General features: G+C 34.9%; 1 protein-coding gene across 1 annotated transcript in view; it reads right to left on the reverse strand.

Annotated features, from left to right (window-relative positions):
- The window catches only part of VAV3 (vav guanine nucleotide exchange factor 3), a 158,942-nt gene that overhangs the window by 22,003 nt on the left and 114,710 nt on the right, over nt 1-22,229 (reverse strand). The window contains exons 20-21 of the mRNA XM_005148083.3: nt 6,505-6,641; nt 2,496-2,561 (exon numbers count right to left, since the gene is read on the reverse strand). Of these exons, the coding sequence (XP_005148140.2) occupies nt 2,496-2,561; nt 6,505-6,641 (203 nt within the window). The remainder of the gene's footprint in view (nt 1-2,495; nt 2,562-6,504; nt 6,642-22,229) is intronic.

Genomic DNA, 22,229 nt, shown 5'->3' on the forward strand with positions numbered 1-22,229 from the left:
TCTGAAAACAGTGCAGACTATTCTAACTCTTTTCTGCTGTAACAGGTTGGATTTTTTTACTTAATAGAACTGTTAGAAGTTTTTCTGACTGGCCCACATTACAAAAATACACCAGTGGTGCTAGCTGGATGCCTCCACTTCTACTGGCAAGATCTGGAAAAAGTTAACATATTATGAATAAGCTAACAAAGAATTCCTATGAGAAATGTTTTAGTGAAGCAACCAAATGAGATGTTTCAAGGCCAACTAGGTACTTACAGAGTCATTACATGCTGTGAGATATTTCAGTAAAACATTTCATCTACAGAGGAATTGCACCTTTAATGATTTATACTATCCCCCATAGGACTAATTAAATAGCATGCATTCTATCAGCAGCAGGAGAAGAAAGAATAGTTAAAAAGAAAAAACAACACCTCTCCCCACAAAAAAAAACCCACAAAACCCAAAAAAATACCAAAAAAACCCCACCAAAAAACACCTTATTTTTTCAAGTGGTCCTACTATGTTGGAAAAGATATAAAAATTCAAAGCTGTTTTAAGTCAATCTTCCAGAGCACTTAAAGAATAGATGAATAGCCCTTTTCACTAATTTTTAATGGACAGATATCTATGTATAGATAGATAGACAGATATCAAATGTTTCATTTTGTTGGCTCATACTGTGCTATGTATCCAGTAGCTCTATAGAAATAAGAAAACTGAAGGAAAGCTAGAAAAACCAGATATTACTTAGCTGATGCAGAAAATGTCTGCTGACATACACTACTTATTGCAAAGACGAAAAAATTGTTTATAGGTACATCTGTGATAAGTCTGGAATATAGATATTCTGAAGCTCAGCAGTTTTTCATTCAATATTCATTCCTAAAGTCTTTTGATGTATGTATTTTATGATGTTTCTGGGCATTTTTATATCAGCCGGTTGTAAAGACTGTTAGACTTAATAACAGTAAGAGTTATAGTATGTTTAAAACCTGATTGATGTTTCAGTATCCTTAAATGCATCATTTATCATAATATGATGTTTATATTTCATCCTTCCATGTTAACAGCGATGAAGCTTCAATTTATCTTTTTGTTCTGATCATAACAGTAGTTGGAAACGTTTCATGAATAATATTTTTTCATTCTGTAAAATTGTATTATTTTCAGTAGTCCTCTAAATAGTATATTTTAAATTTTGCAGAAAGCTTTATCACTAGAAAGCAGTCTTCACAACAACCTAGTAGTATTTTTCCTAGCTTTGGATATGGTGCTTCCTCTACTTTAAAGTATAGTGGTGGTTCCTAAAATGTTGCTACTGTTGCTGTCAATGATACTACAAAATGACTGACTAGGTGGCTCCAAGAACTTAACAGAAAGACATAGGAGCTGTCTGTGCCCAGGACAGTGACACCATGGTACAGGAAATCCACAACTTCTTCAACAAACAAGGGATGGAGAGAACAGTTAAGTTCACATGACATTTTTATCTTTATTCTAGACAAGTTCTCATACCCAAACATACAAATACTCTGTGTGTCCCTCCTCAAAATTCTGAAATGACTAAAGATGTCTCAAAATACACTAATGTATTTATAGTGTTTAGGATCACTTGTATATTTGTTTTAGAAACAAAAGCACAATATAAGCCTTAAAGGCATATCAAAATGCAGCCACTAACAGCTGATTCCACCTACTTAAAAACCATTTAAGTGGCCCATCTTGATGTTGTAATGAAAACAATTCTATTAATAAAGCCAAACTGTTGTGAATCAAGTTAAAAGAAGTTAAAGTTGCCTTAAAGCAAAGTAAGGAATACGATTCATCACTGGGTTTATGAGTTTACATCGATTAACCTCAAGGAAGGGACACATAGTGATATTATACACAGTGTTACAGAGAGAACAAAGGAGCAAGTGTACATTATATTAGGGCACCATAACATATATACACAAAATTCCTGAGTATACATGATTAAATTTTTCTGATTGTTATATCCTGAACTTTTCTAGATTGAGAACCCCTTTTGTGAAATAAAAGCAGATAAGAACTTAAAGAGGAAAAAATTATTTGCGCCACATGAATTCAAAGTTTTATATTGGTTTTATACATTTTTAAACTCACTACTTATAGTGTAATCCCTCTCTTTAACCCAAAGTGACTAGGAAATAGATTAGAATCACAGCATTCTCACCTTACTGGTAGGGAAAGAAGAAAGCGCACTTTCACATAAAATGTGTTTGTTCTATACTCTAGAAACTCTTCAGACAGTTCAATTTATTAACATTCCCAAAAGATAAATCTGTTTCTTAAACATGTTTTCTTGACATGTCCTATTTAAATCTAATAACCAAATTTTAGGAATGCTTTATTTTGAGCAATGTTTAGCATACCATGAAAAGACAAACTAGAAACCATATGATTTTCATTAGGTAAGATTAACAAAGCAATGGTATGAACTAGACATTTGTTCTATAAGATGACAAACAGAATTAAACAACTGTACTTACACATGGGCTAGGCTTTACTGAATCACTTGGGAAGAATCCAAGCTCTCCTGTTGTTAGATTTCTGCCCTAGAGAAAAAACACACATACACCAATTTTAATTTTTGAAACATAATGGGAGTTAATAGTAAATAACAACACACACACAAAGATTTAGGACAATAGAGGTATAAAGAGTATACAAAATACAATGTTGTTTCAATAAAATGTTACTTAACAGTTGGGTGGGTTTTGTTGTTAGGGGTTTTTTGTTGGTTGTTTGGGTTTTTTTAATAGATATACAATTAGGCATTAATTACACCTGATAAACCTGAAAGGTCTGAGAGATAAGATTCAAGAAGGAAGCTCAGAGCCTGGTTTGCAATTCCCAGTTCTGCCCATGTCTGCCAGTGTCAGGTATCTTCATTAACGTTGATTATCTCCTTTCCAGTTACTTCCTCCTCACTTGGCATCACTCTAGTGAGAGCTGCCACACTGAAACATTACAGATCCCCAAAATGACTACACCACCATGCAGCAGTGATTCCAACATGTGAGAAATCATGCTAACTCCAATGGGAACTTATGCTAATAATCCATCAGCCAATTCAGATGAAAAGTTCTATAAATAAGGGTTTCCATAAATGATACAAATCACAGGAAATCACATGGGCACAAGAATATTAACAGAATTAAAGAGTAACTCCCTGTCTATGAGATATTCACAGCACAGAATCATAGAATGCCAGGTTGGAAGGTATGTCAAGGATCATCTGATCCAACCTTTCTTGGCAAAGCATGACCTAGACTACATGTCCCAGTAACTTGCCCAGCCAAACCTTAAAAGTCTCCAGTCTTGAGAAATCCACCACTTCCCTAGGAGATTATTCCAGTAGCTGATTATTTTCCTTGTGAAAAAATTTCCTTGTGTCCAGTTGGGCTCTCCCCAGGAGTAACTTGCAGCCATCACCACTCATCATTTCCAAGTGAATCTTTGTAAAAAGGAAGTTTCCATCTACTTCGTAGCCACCCTTTCAATTCTGACATATGGTGATGACATCTCCCCTGAGCCTTCTCTTCTCTAGGCTGAACAAACCATATTCTCTCAACTTTTCCTCATACAGCAGGCTTCCCAGTGCTTTGATAATTTTTATGGCCTTTCTCTGGACCCTGTCCAGCCTGTCCACATCTTTTGCATAGCAGGGAGCAAAACTGAGTATGTTGTTACACGCGCCCATATCTGGGAGACCAGCTACAGAGGTGCATCCAGCATGGCCTAAACCAGGCCATTTATGCAACACAACTGCTGCCCAAAGTTGCAGGACCACCAATTTACTCTGGGGATTCTAAGGGCCAACAATGACCTCAGCAGCTCAGAATTCAATACCTAGGTCCCCTGAAGAGTACATCCTCAGACAAACAGGGCAGCAAAATAGAAACATCTTTGGCTAAACATGTTTTTCAGAGCAGAGCAGAACAGAGCACATAGCTAAAATTTCTGAACACATACATAAAATGAAGCATCAAAATATATATTTCGACAAGAAAAAAAGTGCAGCACAGATTTTTAAAAGCAAATAAATGCCTAAACTTCATTTATTTTACTAACTGTAAACATAATATTCTATGAGCATTTGGTGATTAAAGTGAGAATGAGTACTTCACAAGCATTGTAACCTTGAAAATGGCTGTTTGTTTTTTCTTTCATATGGCATACCTGCGACAAAAAAAAAAAATAAAAGGGGAAAAATGCTTCAAGAATAGACATGGAATTTCTTTGGGGTTTTAGTTTTTTTTTTCCCTATAGCACTAAGTGTGTAATTGTACTCTAGTGTCACCCCACAAAACAGTGATTTCAAACAGTGTGGAGCTGTGGAGGATTTATGAAAGAAAGAAAACCATCTTTGTAATACCCCAAGCACAATAAACGAGTCCATCATTTTCCTAGGGAGATCATTATGCTATTTCTCACACACAGCTTTAAACCCCAGTAATTGCCATCTTAACCAAATTCACAGAGAAGTACAGAGGAGGCAGAGGAGAGAGAGAAGCAGTTAAGCAGTATTTAAGCTATAGCATGCAGAATAGCAATGATATTAAAAAATAAATAAATATGGTCAAACCAGTGAGAGTCTTATAGACCTGAACCTGTGTTCAGCCAAACCTCCTTGCCCTCTTTTCCATTATCTGCCTGAATACAGGTTACTCTTTGCATCCATATATTCTATTTATTCCCAAAACATTAATTCCTCTGAAGTACAGACACAGCTTATAAGCAGAGCTCTGACAGTCTCCCAAAGTAATAATTATTTACAGTACTAATTTTACCTGAATAACAAGCAAATCACAGTCTTTCAGACCAGCCACTAAAAGAAATGTTAAAGCCTCTGAAAATACATTGATCACACTTAAGTTACAGCTTAAGCTTTGCTTAGTAATTTGTGTTGTTTATTTGATGTACTGTAAAGAATGAGAAAACTGCACTTAAACCACACATACTTATCTATTACAAGCATTTGATTTTCTAAACTGAGTGATGGTCAATTTAAAAATTCATTCTAGTATTAGTGTTGCAGGTCAGCTGTAAATTAGTTAAAAATGCCTCGAATAAAAATTATATATTTTAATACAAATTGTTTTTCAGGTTTTCTTCTTAATAAGCATTTTAAAATGCAGATGTCGTTACAAGGCTTAAGCAAACCTGTATTAAGCAGTCTGTGACAAGACAGCTTGTGAGAAAACAAAATTTTTCGAATTATGCTAATGGGGATGACAATTTTCATTAAGATTCAAATATATTACAAAGGCTTCTGGGGAGAAAAACCTCACACGCTTTCTGGTTTCCCCTAGTTAAAGACAGTGAAATTCTAGCTAAATTATTTAGCATGACAGGTACAAATAACATCTAAGACAAATTCCAGTAGATTGAGCTGACAGATATATATGAGCACAGCAATAGAAGATGCCCATAATCCTGGCTTGTACTACATGTATTAGTCAGATGATTACATTCTAGAGAGTCCCAGATCAAGAGTGTGGGTAAATGCCTCTCTGAATCAGAACCCAAGACCTTGCAGAGGGGAGAATGTTGCTTTGTTTGATTGCTGGGTTTGGAATGTTTTTGGGTTGTTTTAGGGAGGTCTTCAGGGTGCTATTTACATATATTTAACTAGCTAAAACAAGTCTATTGTTATGTAGATATTACATTTATTGACTTATAGCCTCAAAGAAAAATTACAAACACATGAACAACAAATCAAAACAACAACAAATGCTTCCCAGTTGTTGTTGTATTACTATCCTGTCTATTTAGCTCTGTTTCCATTTATTCAATATCAGTAGTATGCAGGACTCTGGTATGAAAAAATCAAGAAAACAATCCAGAAAAAATAAGATATGCTTTGGTGCATTTATCTTTAAAGTGAATGCAATACAGCATTTTGAATCTGATTATACTTGTCTGTTAAAAAGAAATTTCAGTAACAGTGGTAGTGATGTGAACCACTTGGTACTGAATTATACCATCAATAGAATATACTTTTCCCATACACATAAAAAAACTGTGCTTAAACAAGCTGAGAGGTTGTCAGTACATTTAGGTGTTGTTTTGTTTTGCAGAGCTATTTCTCTCCACTATAGATCTAATATTTGTAACTGAGTTTTCCAATATAGCTCTTAGTTCTGCTATGTCAAAGAAGCAGTGACTGAAAATTCACAGGACTTTGCTGTTTATGTGCCAGATGTTCTTCTTAATTTTTATAATTTCACTAGATGGATTGCTACAAGTGCCATGTTCTTGCAGACTTATCACCATGAATTTTATTTAAAGGCTGCAAGAATGATGTTTTGCACAACATAGGAACTACTGGCATTTTTAAAAGTCAAAACAGCTGTATAAGACATTTATTTGGGGTAAAACACAAAAATATTCTTTTGTTATTCAAAAAGGAAAAAAGTTACAAGAACAACATATCAGTAAGAATTTAATATCTGGGACTAACAGAATATAGCCATTTGCTAAAAGATACAGTACCTGCCAAAATAAGCTATGTGCATCTCCTCTTATTAGTTCAATAGTGTCACCAATCTGAATATGCAATGGTGGACCATCTTGCGTCGCTGGCTGTGGTATTCCATTGTAGTTTCGAATTACTTGCATTTTTGGTAAACCTGAAAAAACAAACAAAAGTCACCATATATTTTTAATGACAACTTACAAAATCTGAAGACCACAAAAGCAGTCAATCAACAAAGAGACATTATGTCTTCAATATAACTAAGGCACACACACACACCTGGATCTACATAAAGTTCATATATTAAGGCTATCTTTGAAGTTCAAGGCAAAAATTATGATGATCTAATATTAAAGAAACCAATACGGATAGCCTCATAAGCTTTAGACAATTATTACCAAAAAGCCTACTCTGACATGAAGGTGTTCAAGAGAGTAAAGAATAACAATCTTTCTAGCTGCTCATAAGACCTTTTTTATATTTTTTATTTTTTTACTTTTTATTTTTCATGTTTTGACAATGTTTCTGGACACACAAAGCAAAGCCTGGGTTAATTTCAGGTTCTGATCTGTGATTTTTTTTTTTTAACAGCAAGTATTCCACAAAATTTTCTCCAAAGACTGCATAAAGAACTAAATCACTGCTTATACCCCAAGAGTCTCTACAAGTATGTACCAAATATGGGACTGGATTTCAGCTGGAACAGAGAAGTGTGGGTGCTGGACCTCCATGTTCTTATAACTATAATTGCATTTTTAAAAATAATGGCACTTAGGCCATTATGGACAGCTAGAGTACTGCCCTTTCAAAAAGTGTACTGTTGTATTATTAGAATACTTGAAAACAAGCAAAGTATGCACCTACTCCATAACAAACATAGTGGACTTAAAATCTTTTAAAAAATTATTTTTCCACTCTTCATACTATGAAGGAAAGCACTGTTTTAACACAACAGCTCTATTTTTAATTATTCTCCTCTATGTTTAAACAAAGCTTAATGTAATCATTTCTGTGGTTTTAACTACACACGGGATGTTAAAAACTGCTACAATTAAGTGGGCATATCCATTTATAATCTTAAACAGAAACTTTTTGGTTAAGTAAGATTGGTAATAATGTATATTAATAAATACAAGAGTGAAAACATGCAAAGTCAAAGTAGTTGCGATGCAATATTTAACCAGTTTCTTGCTGGAGGGTAAGGATTAACAACAAAGGATCAGCAGGCCTACAAAAGACATTTATGTAGCAAGATCATTACTGTAATTTAGGTGGCAAGAAATACAAATGTCCATGATCTCCTTTAAATTGTATGAAACATAAAAGAGATCACTTTCAATAATTACTAGTCTCTGTATTTAAGAATACTAATCCAAAGTGCTAATGAAACATAAAGCAAAATAATACAGCTCTTATGTTACTCAACCCAAATGACACCATAACATTTACTATTTCTTCAAGTTATTTGGCATACTTAAAATCAGCACCTAATTATTAGTAAGCCTTTATTTCACTTCGGTAAACACTAGACTTTGCTTTATTTCTCAGCTGAGGGCTGTCCTGCTTTTAAATGCTGATTCAGCATTAACAAATGTTGCATCTATTGCACAGCAAGTAGAAGCAGTGCTGCACACAAATATCTTCTCAAAGCTGCCAACTTTGGCCTAATGCTAGAAAACTCCCTTATCAAAACATAAATGATAGCTCTGTATATGTGATAAACAAACTGCAGGCATGCACTTGTCTTACAGACATACTTTTAGTCAAAATAAATGTACAAAAAAATATTCCTACAATGAAACCTTGCAACAGGTGATTTAGTTTATCAAATTTTTATTGTGCAGATACAATATACTTAAAACACCAGAAAAACAATATACTTAAAAACCAAAAGATGATGAAGAAACACTCTCAAGCACTTTTCTGTGGAAATCCTGGTACAGGTGAAATTAGTAATCATAAAATAACTGCTTCCTTCTATTTCACTGCTAATTACAATTATCCACACCAAGAGAACATGGGAAAAATATTGTGCTGTGTCATACAGCAGAATTTTTCAAGAGGTAATGTAGAATTAATCATGTTAAAACATACCATGCCTAGAATACTTGTGTATAAATCAATATGCTTAATTCTGTACAATCCTACAGCATTTTGATTACAAAATTCCCCTCAGTAGATACAATGTTTGAAGAGTTGATCTAATGCCTCTTGACATTACTAGAAATAATCCTATTCATTTAAACAGGCTTTTGGATTAGTCTTAAAAAAATTCACTACCATGCTTCAGATCCATTCTTAAAACTTCTTTGCCATAATGCCTGCAGAAACTGGTATATCTACAGTGTTGTCATGCTACAGCTGCTCTCCACTATGGTAACAAACAAATCTTATTCTTCCACAGGAATTTTACTATCAACATTTATCCAGTTGTTGTCTTGGGTCTACTTAGGAGTCCTTTGTGTTTGGTGTTGTCATTGCTATGAATACACACTGCCTAGCACAGTGGATACACACTATCACCAGACCCACATAAATCAGCATCTGGAATAACAAGGATACATGGCTAGAATCCCATATACCACAGTAATTCAGAATAACATTGTGATTTCATTAATTCACCCACTTCAGTAATGATATTGTGCACTAGCTTCATGTCACTGGCCAAAGATAACATGTATTAACAAGGGAATATATTTCTGGTGCTAATTATCTAAGCACGCATTAGATTTGACTCAGATTCTGAAAAGTTCTTTGTACCTCGAAGTTTAACAACTGGAAGTAAATTTACTCTCCAACAATAGAAGTGTCTGAGTCACAGAGAGTATATTAATTTGAACATCAGCAATACAAGACATGCACAGACAGCCTGGGTATTGATCAAAGATACAAGAGCAATGAATGTGCAACTAGTGTGTTTTAGTCATTGCATAAAAATATCATCAAAAGGACCTGTCCTTACATGATTAGAAATATATTTAAAAAATTAGTTCTTTTCAGGAACAAAAGACTAGATGTCACCATTGAATCAATCAAACAAATACATCCTATATCGGAACAGCTACCTGTATAAGTGTTCTTTTTTTCCCTTATATCACCATATAGCACAGAAGATATAAATGGGGTACAGAAAAGTTGAGTTAGAGTCGAAAGGCCCCAAACAGAATACTCAATTTCCTTTTCACAGTATAATTGCAGATTTTATAGCTCAGAAACAGTTTAGCAAATTAACAGTGAGATGGTGTACACTAATTGGACAGCCTTTCACCTCCTAACCTATACAAAGCATAGGGGTATGGATGGATCAAGTCCCATACATCCTTATCACAGGAACCAGGTCATACAGTCTTGCAGCTGTTTAGCAAGCGTATCCTAAAACTGATTTCTTTATTTTAGATTTTTATTCTCTGAGATTTAGAATCTTCTACTTCCCCAGTGTAAACTGAATCACAGCTAACTTACGCCCATCTATAGGCAGCAGCCTGAATAGATCTTTTCCTTGTCTGCATTTATTTTCAGCATGCAGCTATAGACAGCAAACATGCCCCCTTTAGCCTTCATTTTGCTAGGCTAAACGAGCCAAGTTCTTTCACCCTTCTCTCATAATAGATCAAGTTCTCTGAGGCAATATACCAACTGCTTTACTCAAGTTCAGACAGACAAAATCTAGAATACTTTGTCTGTCCTGAAATATCATTCTTCATTGGCACATGGATCCACCACAAATATACACATTAAGAATCCTGAGTACTTGCTGTAATAAAATAATGCAGACAAAAAAAACCCAAAACAAACAAAAAAGTGGTATGTTACAGAGATCTGGAATGTTTTAAGCGTAATTATGAATATTTCATGACAGAAACAGTAAAGAAACATTATGCATTAATGACTAAAATGTTCAGTATGATAAGCATTAGAGACACTGCCATTACCATGTACATAGCTGCAATACTGACAACTGCAGAAAACTGGAAACCTATCTGGCACAAAAATGTTATTCATGAGTACATTTAAAAGCAGATAAAATTCCAACACAATAGACAAGTTCAAGATTTCGGTCATGCATTATTATAATTAATTATAAAAATCCCATTGACTGCTAGGAGGTCAGATTTCCACATGACTGAAAGCTTTTGTCAGGGAACTATCTAATTTAAAGATGCAAAACCAGCCTGGCAGTTTCCAACCTTGAGATCAAAAAGCAAACTGATCCAGTTATTCCACCATTGAAGGGCTGAAATATATTTCTCTTGAAAACCAAGAAAACGCCCAGATTCCCAGAAAAGTCTTCATAGTTAAGCTTTTGGTGACAGACCTAACACAAATTGATGATCTAAATTGTAGCTCTTGAGAAAAACAGAAAGCATATTCCAGTCAGGGTTTACAAATGCTCAATTGGGCTACATTACAAAAAAACCCATATATGTGTGTGTATATAGAAGAAAAAAAAATCAAAATTAAAAAAAAACCCACAAAAAAATCATACACTAAAAAACCCACCAAACAAATAAACAACCTTTCATAAACCAAGTCATGCATTTGAGTATTTAATCTCATAGCTGAATCAAAGAAGTTTATATTTTAGAATTAGCATAGTACGTAAGCTAGAACGCCCATTACATAAGAAATGATAAGAACATACAAATAATTTGTATCCCTTACAGCAGTTCTGCATTTATGAATGGCACTGAGTGACCCTCACAGTTTCATGCAGAAATTCAAAAATGTTATTTTTTGCTATTAACATGCAGCATGCATGCCCTATGGTGACTTCTATCTGTGAAAATTGACTCCAGCATCTGTTATTTCCAAGCAACAGAGAACATGGTTTATGCATTGGGCAGGGATTATTTTAACCTACAGAATAATGATATGGTGTATAGGAGATAAGGGTTCAAAGGTGAATTTGTGGATATATTATCTACCATTAGCACATAAACACAAACCAGCTCTGCATTAAAAACCCATTTCTCGTTGATATGACACTTGAAGACAGACTTTCTTTTTCTCTAGGAAAAGTAGTCTAGTCACCAAATATTTGTAACTTGATCTAAAACACACTAATGCAATGGAAGAAAGCCACCTGACTTCATTTCAATTTGCACCAGAACTTTAGACTATTTGACATGGCCACATTTTACTGTTTCCAGAATCTCAACTCAATGACATCTGCCTTTTTTTACATTCAGGCCAAGGACTTACAACACAAAACACAGAACTGGCGTACGTGGAGTATGCCAGAAATTTTTAAGTGCACTTTTCAGAGTGTCAGTGATTTAAATAATTACTGCTGGACAAAATAAATACACTGAATAAGTACATTAACATACCTTGAAGAAGATACTTAAATTGAACCTTAAATTGTCCCAGTCTCAATTCATTATTTTTTTATGTCATCAGAATTAAAAGTTCTATTTTTGGATATTGCTTGTTGGCCTTACATTCAGGCAAGATGCTGAAGTGCTAACAGTGCCTAAGAATCAATTTCACTTGTTTGTCTTCTCTTTAGCTGTTTGGTCTTTGAGTACTGTTAAATAAAGTCTCAATATTCTTCATATCACTAACCACAACCCCTGAGTTTGCTGTTTCACTCAATTTCAAGTCAAAAAGCTTCAGAAGGCTGATTATTAAACCATTTAAGAGCTACCATGAGCCTTAACTAGCTATTTAAGATTCTGCTTCTTTAGATATATAAGTAAGGCAGCCCTGGCAGAGCTTTACTCCATAAACAGAGACCGAGGGAGAGAGAAGAAAGGGGGAGATGCAGAATCTCCATTATTTCCTTATTTAGTTGACAAAATTGTAATGCTCTCCAAATCACATCTGATAAACATTCACATTTCTCTTCCACAGAAACAGAAGATTTAATGACTGTCATCATACAGAACAAATAATACTACTGAAGAGTTTGGGGGTTTTTGTTACAGACCTAGCCCTGCTTTCTGTGACTATCCTCCTTCAACTGATCCTACCAATTGTACCTCCTTAAAAAACCTTATTGAAGCAACATTTGGGGTTCCCTCCGGTCCTTTAATACCTGTCAAATCTTCTATCAAAGACTCAATTTTTCTACCACTTCTTTTCACTGCTACATATATAAGTCGTAAATGGTCAACCATCAACTAAAACGAAGATGAGTGGGAGGAAAAATCTGTCTGCTAACAATGTGATCAAAAACTTGTTACCAGAAACAAAAACAACACAATCCAGGAAGTCCTTTTTCATCTCTGGGTTTTGTAGACCTGATCATTAGCAAAAAAACCCAAACCCTGCTAAGTAGCTGTATCTCCGTTTCCACACAGAACTTTGAATTACATGGCAGATCATAGCAGGAGTTCATGACAAGGAAAATAAAAAATGTTATTCACTTTACATGGTTGCATTTTTGAAATTGTGTGACTTGCGAAACATTTCTATATAGATTTTTTTTTCTTCTCCTGCTCTGAACATCATATTTGATTTAGCTCAAATGTCTTTTTAACAAAGATATTTGAGGATAATTCTCTTTTTATGCTTAGGGACAATATGAGCAGCATTAGTAAAATTAGCATCTTGGGAACAGGACACACACTTAAGTGGACAGTCTCCTCTCAGTGGCAGCTTTCAGGTCTTCCAAGTCGAGACCAAAATTAATGCTCAGCTTAGTGCTCCTATAAATACAGCTACCATTTATTTTGATCAGAAATATGCAATTTAGCTAAGATAATTCAGAATGCAAACTGAAGTTTCAGAATCAAAATTTTTATTTAGAAAAACAACAGAAGGCATTTTCTTAACTCCTAAGCAGGGACATTTGGCACATCGTGACATTAATTTTAAGGAATTTGGAAGCTTGCCTCTTTACAAGAAAAAACAGGCACTGCAGAAATGCTTCTCAACAGCCATGTTTTTAAAATTGACAAAGCCATAAGGGCTGCCTGTTGGGAAAGGAATGAACCTATCATTATTTAGATGACCGACAACCATTTGTCTCTCATGCCCTTAAGGGTGATTCTGCTCACAACATCCTCAGATTCACTGATCAGGTTTAAATTTCCTTTTGTTCCTCAACAGAACAGAAGGAAAAGAAACTAAAGATTTTGGGAAGTCAGGGGACAAAATGTTGCAATAAAACAAAAGCCATCAGAGAGTTATTCATGTACACTGCAGAAAGAATCTACTGACATGCACATGCCAACCCATTCCTGTTTGCACAGCAAATGTTTTCAGAAGCTGTCCTAGGCATCATTCATACACTGGAGTCTTCTCTTAAAATACAGATTGAGTTTGTACATCCATATATAACTGCCACAATGAAGGAACCCATTTTCAGAAAGTCAAATACTGAATACTAGAAAGATCAAGTACCACAAGCTCCAGCTGCACCATCAATTTTGTTTTTTTAAGCGTGACACAGAAAATAGCACATTTATTTAAAAAACCTGGACATGCCCTAGGTGGAAAACTGTGGATTGCAAATGCAAGAAAGGATGTTTAAAATACTGGAAACTTAATGTGCAATTCCAATATAATGTCTTACCACTTACACTCAAAACCAGCTACTTGATGTTTAAAACTTTGATGTCTGCAGTTTGTCCTTTCTCAAAGAAGAGGGCCCTCTCCGGCACTGTGCTGAAAAAAGCAGAAGACAGCCAGGAAGGTCACTGACTACAATAGTCAGTCACACAATTTTTGTGATAAAGTACAGTGAAAACTATTTTTCTTTTGCAGTCAGACCCTGGTTTCTCTTTCATAGCATGTCTTCCTCCAAACAAGTATTAAAGACAAGCTCTTGTGTTCTGTGCAATTTTAACTTCAAATACTTATTCATGCAACTAGTCCTTACTTGCAGTGACACAGGCAGCTATTATTGTAAGAGAAAGGATTCTGGAATATTCTAGACTGAGAAGAATCTCAACACTTGGAACAAATGTTAGAAATTGCTGAGTACTGAATGTCTTATTATGTGAATAAAGATAATTAGGTTTCAAAAATATAGCTTTGATTTGTTTTGACAAAGTACTGAATTCTCACAATTTCAGTTTTGTCTATTAGGTGAACTGGGAATATAAATTTTAAAAATAATACCTCAAAACTAAGAAGCATCATTATTTTCTTTAAAATTGAGCAAACTAGAATTCTGGTATATGAATTAAATAGTGTAGTACATGAGGTGTTGCCTTTTTATAATGAAAATTAACCTGTGTTAATTATCACATCTTTTAATGTGGTGCCATGGCATTCTAAAATGTCTTTTTGTTCAAACAAGTAGCTGCCCTGAGGAGCTAACAACTTACACTGGGCAGATACTATAGATGAGCTATGAAGGTGTGTCCAGACAGTAGTAGATTACATGCAGCAAAAGGCTCTGAAAAACAGGGATGAATCTTGGAAGATAAAAATCCATTATTCCACAGAATTAATTACTTTGAGCTATATTTTTAATGCTACCTTCTGTCTGCCCAGGGATGATTCTGCAGCAAGCACTAAGAGGAAAAAGCTGGAAAATAAGAGCACTACTTTGGAAACTGAATTTACTATTTGTGAAACCTTGGATGAATCTTGTCCAGGACCTAGATATTTCTCTGTTGTTGAGCATTCACAGATTACATAATGTCGAAAATAACTTGATAAGTATAAACAAACAAACTTTGTTCTTTCTGAAAAAGAAATATACTGCCGTAAGAATACGATAGTCCAACTTTACCTGCAGCCTGCCTGAAAGCATGGCATAACAGAAGGCAGCCCTACCTTTTAACAAGTCTATTCAGAACAAATAGAACTAGTCATCCTACTGAACACCCTGAACATTTCAACACAGATACTGTACATTAAAATAATAATAATCTACACCAAAATGGTAACTGTGCACAATATAACCCATGAAAACACTTATGCCACCTAGAATGTTTCATAGGTCTCAAAATTTTAAAACATACATTGCTGAAAATGTGCTGAGATTTTATTCATCAACCATTGTAAAAATTAAAATCAAATTCTTTCATGCAATTTCTTTTGTGTTCAGTATTGACCAAAAGCATCTGCCTCTAAAATAAATAATTTCCATTTTTGCTACTTAGGAGAAACAAATCCTGTGACAAGGGAGGAATTTTAAATTATTACATAATGTGAAGGTGAAGTGCCTGATTCCTAGCAAAGCAGGCAGGTTCCAGCAAATGAGAGAATAATCTTGCCTGCACGCACCCTCTTTGTAATGCTGCATAATCCCTCAGAGTTTCAAGTTAAATACTCTTGTGATCTTCCTTTTCAAACAAATTTTCTTTACTGTGACCTCTACCTTTGTTACTGCAGATACCTCTTTTACTTCCCAACTGACAGTTCTTAACCCACATAGTCCATTCAGGCCATATAGACCTTCTTTGCATGGAAGCATCATAGATAAATGTGGCCAAGAATTACACCATTATATTAAGCAATGAAAAGATGCTTGCTTTAGCTGAAACAAATCTGCATACAAAAAGTATGCGTACTGTTTTCTAGTTTGTATATGTTACAATTAATAACTTTTTGTCTCCTGAAAAAGAGAACAAAACTTGTTTTCATGACAAAATATTTGTGTTATAAAAGGAAAAATGATAACTACATATTTCACTGTTACCACAATGTAAAGTTGTTTACCCCTAAATATATTGTTGTGCAACTTTTTTTTCTTTGTTTGCTTGTTTTTATACAGCATACTTTGCACATCTGAAGCATTGGCAATCTATGAGAATTATTTGTAGGAAATCCAAAAGGCATAAATACCTTCAATTTCTTCATGCATTTGTAGTATCCCTAGACTCATGAGGTGATAAACACAGATATTCAGATCACATTTGAAGTATAAACTGAGTATAAAAATGTGTGTATTCTAGAATCATAGAATGGTTTGGGTTGGAAGGGACCATAACGTATTATCCCATCTCACTGTCTTCATTTAGAAGTTACCCTTTCTTCTCTAAGAGGATTAACATAGCAAAAATTATGTACCATACAGATGCACTAAATTTTCCAGAAACTCCCGTCCTTTTTATCAAAAAAATTAAAAAAAATGTTGGTACAAAAATTTTAATTTTCCTTTTTTAAAAAATTTCATTGTTTAAAAATTAAACAGGTTAATTTCCTATGATTACATATAAGTCCTTAATTTAAAGGGGGATCACATAAGAACTAAATAATAAGCAGAAAAAAAAGTTGCTTTAAAGAAAAAACATACAATAAAAGCATCCATGATCACCTGAGCTTTGGTGCAAAACTAAGAAGTTATTGGTAAATTATCATAGACAATAACAACGGGAATCAAGTCCTATGCCCTATTGTCACTCCTACCATAACAATCAGGCTTCGTCTTAAAACCTCTTCCTATCTTCCCCTTCCCCAGGGAAAACCCTTATATATTCATCTTCACAATAGTGAAGGTTCTCCTTTTATTTTTCATTTCCAGTATGAATGTGAATAATATACTACTCCAGCAAGCAGTGAGTAATTTGTTAAGTTATAAACCATATCTGAAAGCAATAAAGCATATGGGTTGATGTTCTGTTTAACCCGAGATGCATGTATTCTGTCACACCCCTAGTAACTGTGCAGCCTCAGGACTGAGCTGATTCAGCAACCCAGTCAAAAAGAAAATCACTTGTTTCCCCATTGTCGCCTCCAGGGCCACCTCCCCTGACCAGTTCTCCATTATCTTAATGAACCTAATATTTAGCCCTGTAACTGGATGACTGTTAGATTCAAAAGAAAGAGCAGGGAAGGGACCCCTGGGTGGGAAAAAGCACCTTGTGGCAACAACTTCTAGTTACATCAAAGAATCACCAGAGATCAAACTGACATCAGCAGAACACCTGGAGTTGGTTGTTTCTCCCAGAAATACTGCCCTGACAAAGAATACCCCTTATGCACTTAAATACTAGCATCAGCTCTTTGATCTCATTTGATCATTCAATGTTTTTCAGATGCCTGAGCCATGTACAGCGCAGGATTTAAATCAATACCACCAGAAACAGGCAAATAACAAAACCATCACACAATGCACAAAAGCAGAGATTTAAGTCTCCAACATTAAGCCTTGTAACTCTTGTTTATCCTCTCTTCTCCCCACAGTCAAGCAAAAAAAAAGGAGAGTGGGAAAATTACAGAGCAGGCTTACAGGAAAAAAAAAAAAGGAAAAAAACAGAAAAAAAAAATCAATTGTAGAAGACGTAGTGGCATTAAGTGAATTCCAGTTACTAAAATGATCATTGCTACTTTGCAAGAAGGCTGATACTGCCAGGATGCTATTCTGGGAGGAAAGCTGAGATCCATACATGCATACTTTAGCTGCTTCATCATATTTCACATGACTTGTCGCTGTCAAACCCAAATAAGGAAAATATCAAAGAAGAGTAAACATGTTCCTTTATCATTTGAAGTAAAAGATAGAGTGCCTCACGCTTTTTCCTCTCCCTACATCTTTTATTCCAAACGTATTGGTTAAATAATAGCTTCTAATGTTAGTGGAACGAAAGCACGATTTCAAGGTATCAGATAATCAAGTTACTATTTAATTCCCTGTTACACACTAAAGCTTAAGAAATACAAGTTATGAAAAGTGCAAGACTGAACACGTCTTCTATTTATTTGCAGGTCAGCAAGAGCAGCAATGAGGGCTGAACTCAAGTTCTTTCTTTGAATCCGTTACATCTCTTATATAATCCCTTATAAAGTTACAATACCTTTTTCCCACCAGATAAAACATGAAAAGGTCAGACAACTGGGTTGAATGAATTGATTCTGATGAAAATCAATCAGATCAATTTTTATGCTGTCACTTCTTGGAAAGGCTAAACACTAAATAAATTCTAATATGAAATTGCTGAGTTGTTTAATTATGAACTACAACCTATTTCTTAAAACAGCTTAAGTACCATAGAAATAGGAGGTTAATTGTTCAAAGTAATGTTTTAAAGCAACTCAGCTGTAATCAGTAGACGTCCCAACAGAGATATGGGACATCTGTACAAATTAGGCTGGTAAACCTACTATAAAAACAGAATTTGCAAATACATGGATAAATATAATGTAAAGACTAAAAATATTTTAAAAGGAAAATTGGGGGCACTGTTTTGAATTCTTTACAGTAGAAAATTAACATAAGAATCAAGATTATGCATTAATAAGGGGGGTTGGAACTAGATGATCTTAAGGTCCTTTCCAACCCTAACTATTCTATGATTCTACGATTAGCAAAATAATTTTAACAGGACTCACAATGAGGCCCTCCCAGTGTTCACAGTATGAGAGGCAAAGGTTCCCTTCAAACAGTATTGAAGTGGGGTAAGGGTGGATTAAGTTTTGTAGAAGGTGCAAAATTGTTTCTTTAAAAACCCACTACTTTCAAATAATGGCTCTTCAGGCTAGAATAGAGATCACTGGAGGGGATATGACAGAGACAATTCATAAGTAGCATAGAGACAGTGACCAAAGAAAGTATTCATTATTTCTTTGTTTATTATTCACTGTCTCAGTTCAAAAAAAGGAAGTGTCATGGTAGTAGGCAGCAGGTTTAAAACAAACAAAAAGAAGTACTTGATTCACACATAACTAATAATGAAAGTAGCAGTTACACGATGTTGTGAATGCCAAGATTTTAGATTGCTTCAAAAAATGGTACTACAAATACGTGGACAAAAAATAATGAGCCAAGAAAAAAAAACCCACAAGATAGTGGGGAAGTACCACAACATCTTACCCCATATTCTGTCCCTAAGCATCCATTCAATTGGCTACTGCTGAAGAAGAGATCCTGAACTAGCTTGGCCTACAGCCCCACTCAGACTCATTATTCCCTTTCTCTGGGAAGCACAAAAAGGCAAGCAGATTAAAAACTTTCCTGAAAAGCAGCATCACAGTTTCTCAGGCTCTTGTGCCTCTGGCCCCTTTCACCAAGCTGTAAAACCGTCCTCAGGCAGAAACAGTTCTGGGAGATTCTCTTCTGTGAATTTTCAGCAGTCTTTTTTCTCCCATGGGATGGCTGCTTTCAGTTTTCCTATGTTTCCCAAATTCTTTGTGTGAGAATTTCTTTGAAGTAGTGATCAAATACTGTTTTAGTTAAATGAGTGAGCCACAAAAAAAAAAAAAAAAAAAAGAAACCATATGGTTTAGAGTACTGTTAAAATTCAGTAACATTTTTACTATATTTAATCATTCATAGAATTATTATCTTTGGTTTACCTTCTGAGAATGACAGTACCCTGAAGATTAAAATCAGGTATGAAAACAGATAGGTAAATTAATTCTCCTCTTGAAGATGAGTAAGAGATCTGTAAGTCCCAATAAACTTCAGCAAAATACTATGGTAACTAAAGGCAACTTTGGCCTATATGATTACTGTACATGCCTTTTTCTATAGGGAATGCTGCACAAGAAGCTATGCCAGCAGACCTGAATGAGAGCACGAACATCCTGGCCCTCATCAGCGGCAAACCATGGGAGTCATGAGGAATTGAAGTTAAAACACCAAGATAATCTCTTAGAACTGTAGATATTGAAACAAAGAAGTTACTGAAGACAAAGATGAGATGTTGTACCCAAGACTTTCCCAGGAGCTAATGAAAGTCCTCAATGTAGACTGAGGGGGAAAAAAGAGTGTGTTCAAGGAAAATGGAAAGCAATAATGTAGCAGAAAGTGGTAACAGAAAAATGTGCTTATACATCTGGGTACAAATACGTTGTTCAAGCAAAGGCATGTGGACAATAATGTGGTTGGTTGAAAAGGCCCATGATCAGTAATGTCATTGGCTGGGAAAAGTCTATGATGTTGCAAAAAGTACAGAAAAGAAACTAACAGATACTAGCAATTACTAATCTCTAGGCAGGGATCTATAAAAAGCCTGTAAGCTCGCTCAATAAATGATTTTGGTTGCACCACAACTGAGTCCATGCTTCAGTTGCTACATTTTTCTTTTTTTTTCCCTTTTTTATAATAATTTGTAAAATATTTAATAGTGGTGTACTATATTGTGTATGTGTAAAATGCAAAACAAAGTATGTTTGTTTTATTGATTATACTTGTGCACTCATTTTGTCCAGTTGTACCTCTTTTCCTTTTTTCTGCCTGCCAACTTCCTCATAGTTATCTGTAAACAGGGATGTTTTGTTTAGAACAGGCCATGCTGAGAATGTTTTTATGCACAAAAAGATACTGTAGGGCTTTTAACTCACCTCTCTTTAAAAATTATGCTAATAGATGCAGAGCATGTATTAAACACCATTGTTTCTCTCAGAGAAAAATAAAATATTAGTTGCTCAAGATATAAAGACACTCCCCAAAACACACCAATAAGACAAAAGAGCCTAAATTACTCAACTACAAACTAATCTTGCAATCCAACCAGACAAGGATGAAAGAGTTTGACAAAATAAATATATTTCACCCTTTGGCATTTGGGTCTTCTGATGTTTAATTAAAAAAAAAAGCTAAAGGCTACATTCTTCTCTGAATGTTAGCTCACTGCTGTGATGCCAAACGGACAGGCACCTTTCAAAATACCTCTCCCCAACAGGAATGTAAAAATAATTTGAATTTAAAGTATAACAATCCAAATAAAAATCATTAAACTGCATTTGAAATGCTTCATTGGAAGACATAACTCTGCTTTGCCTTCCAGAAATGCATTAGTGGAAAATTTCTTGGTACAAAACATTAGACATGTTCTTTCTTGTAACACAACAAAGATGAATTCAGTATTTTGGGAAGCAACAACAGCCCAGCGCACGGCATTAGCGCTGTACTAAAAAAAAAAAAATAAAAAAAAAACAAAAAAAAAAATGATAAAATAATTAAAAAGATATTACTGAAAATAATATGTATTTTTAATAAATATGTAAGATACACTAATTTGCTCTCACAAATTCGATCAGTGTCTCTCTGAATGCACTGCAGCTGAAGTCTACCTGGAAGAAGCTGGCCCACTAACTGCTGAGAATGCTTAGAACCACTAAAAAGTTCGCTGACTCTTGTCTCAAACCCCAGCACCGTTCCAGCCACATGCTGTAAAACATGTCAAAATGCATCTATCAATACTGTACATTTTGTAACCAGCTGTAACTGGTCATGTTACAGCTGCTGAGTCCCTGAAGAACTCCAGAACACTGAGCATGTCAGCAAGCAGTACTGCCTCTATCCTGCTAAGGAGTCTTCCTTGCAGCAGGAGTGCTCCTAGCTGCCCTGTTAAACCAGTTCTTCCCTGTAAATCACCTGGTTCACAGATATTGCTAGAGACATGCACTGTATACTTCATATGCAGCTTAAACAAAGTGCTCAGATGCTGCATAGAAAAGGAATAAGTACCCATAATCCAATAAAACCCACACAAAAGTTAAGCATAAGTATACATACATACATATATATATGTATGTATGTATAATCAAAGCTCATTCTCTGTTCTGTAACTTAATATATTACCATATAGAGAAGTCTAGATACTTAGTGAATCTAACGATCCACAAAATTTACAAAATTGCCTCTGGGGAAAACACACAATACTATATATATATTCTTATGCTTATTCATTATTAGACACAATTTACTTCCAAGATAAGTAGGCATTAGAGTTCTTCAGGTCTCTAAAATTGTAATTTCTCTCTTTTTAAACCATACAGGCTGCCTTTTTTAAGCCATGGGATGTATTTTTATCTGTAATAGGAAATTGCAAAAACTAAATTAGAAGGACATTAATGAGCATGTCATTCTGAGTAGTCTGCATGCAGCTCGTCTCCA

This window comes from Melopsittacus undulatus, chromosome 6 (assembly GCF_012275295.1).
Source record: "Melopsittacus undulatus isolate bMelUnd1 chromosome 6, bMelUnd1.mat.Z, whole genome shotgun sequence".
Taxonomy (NCBI): Eukaryota; Metazoa; Chordata; class Aves; order Psittaciformes; family Psittaculidae; genus Melopsittacus; species Melopsittacus undulatus.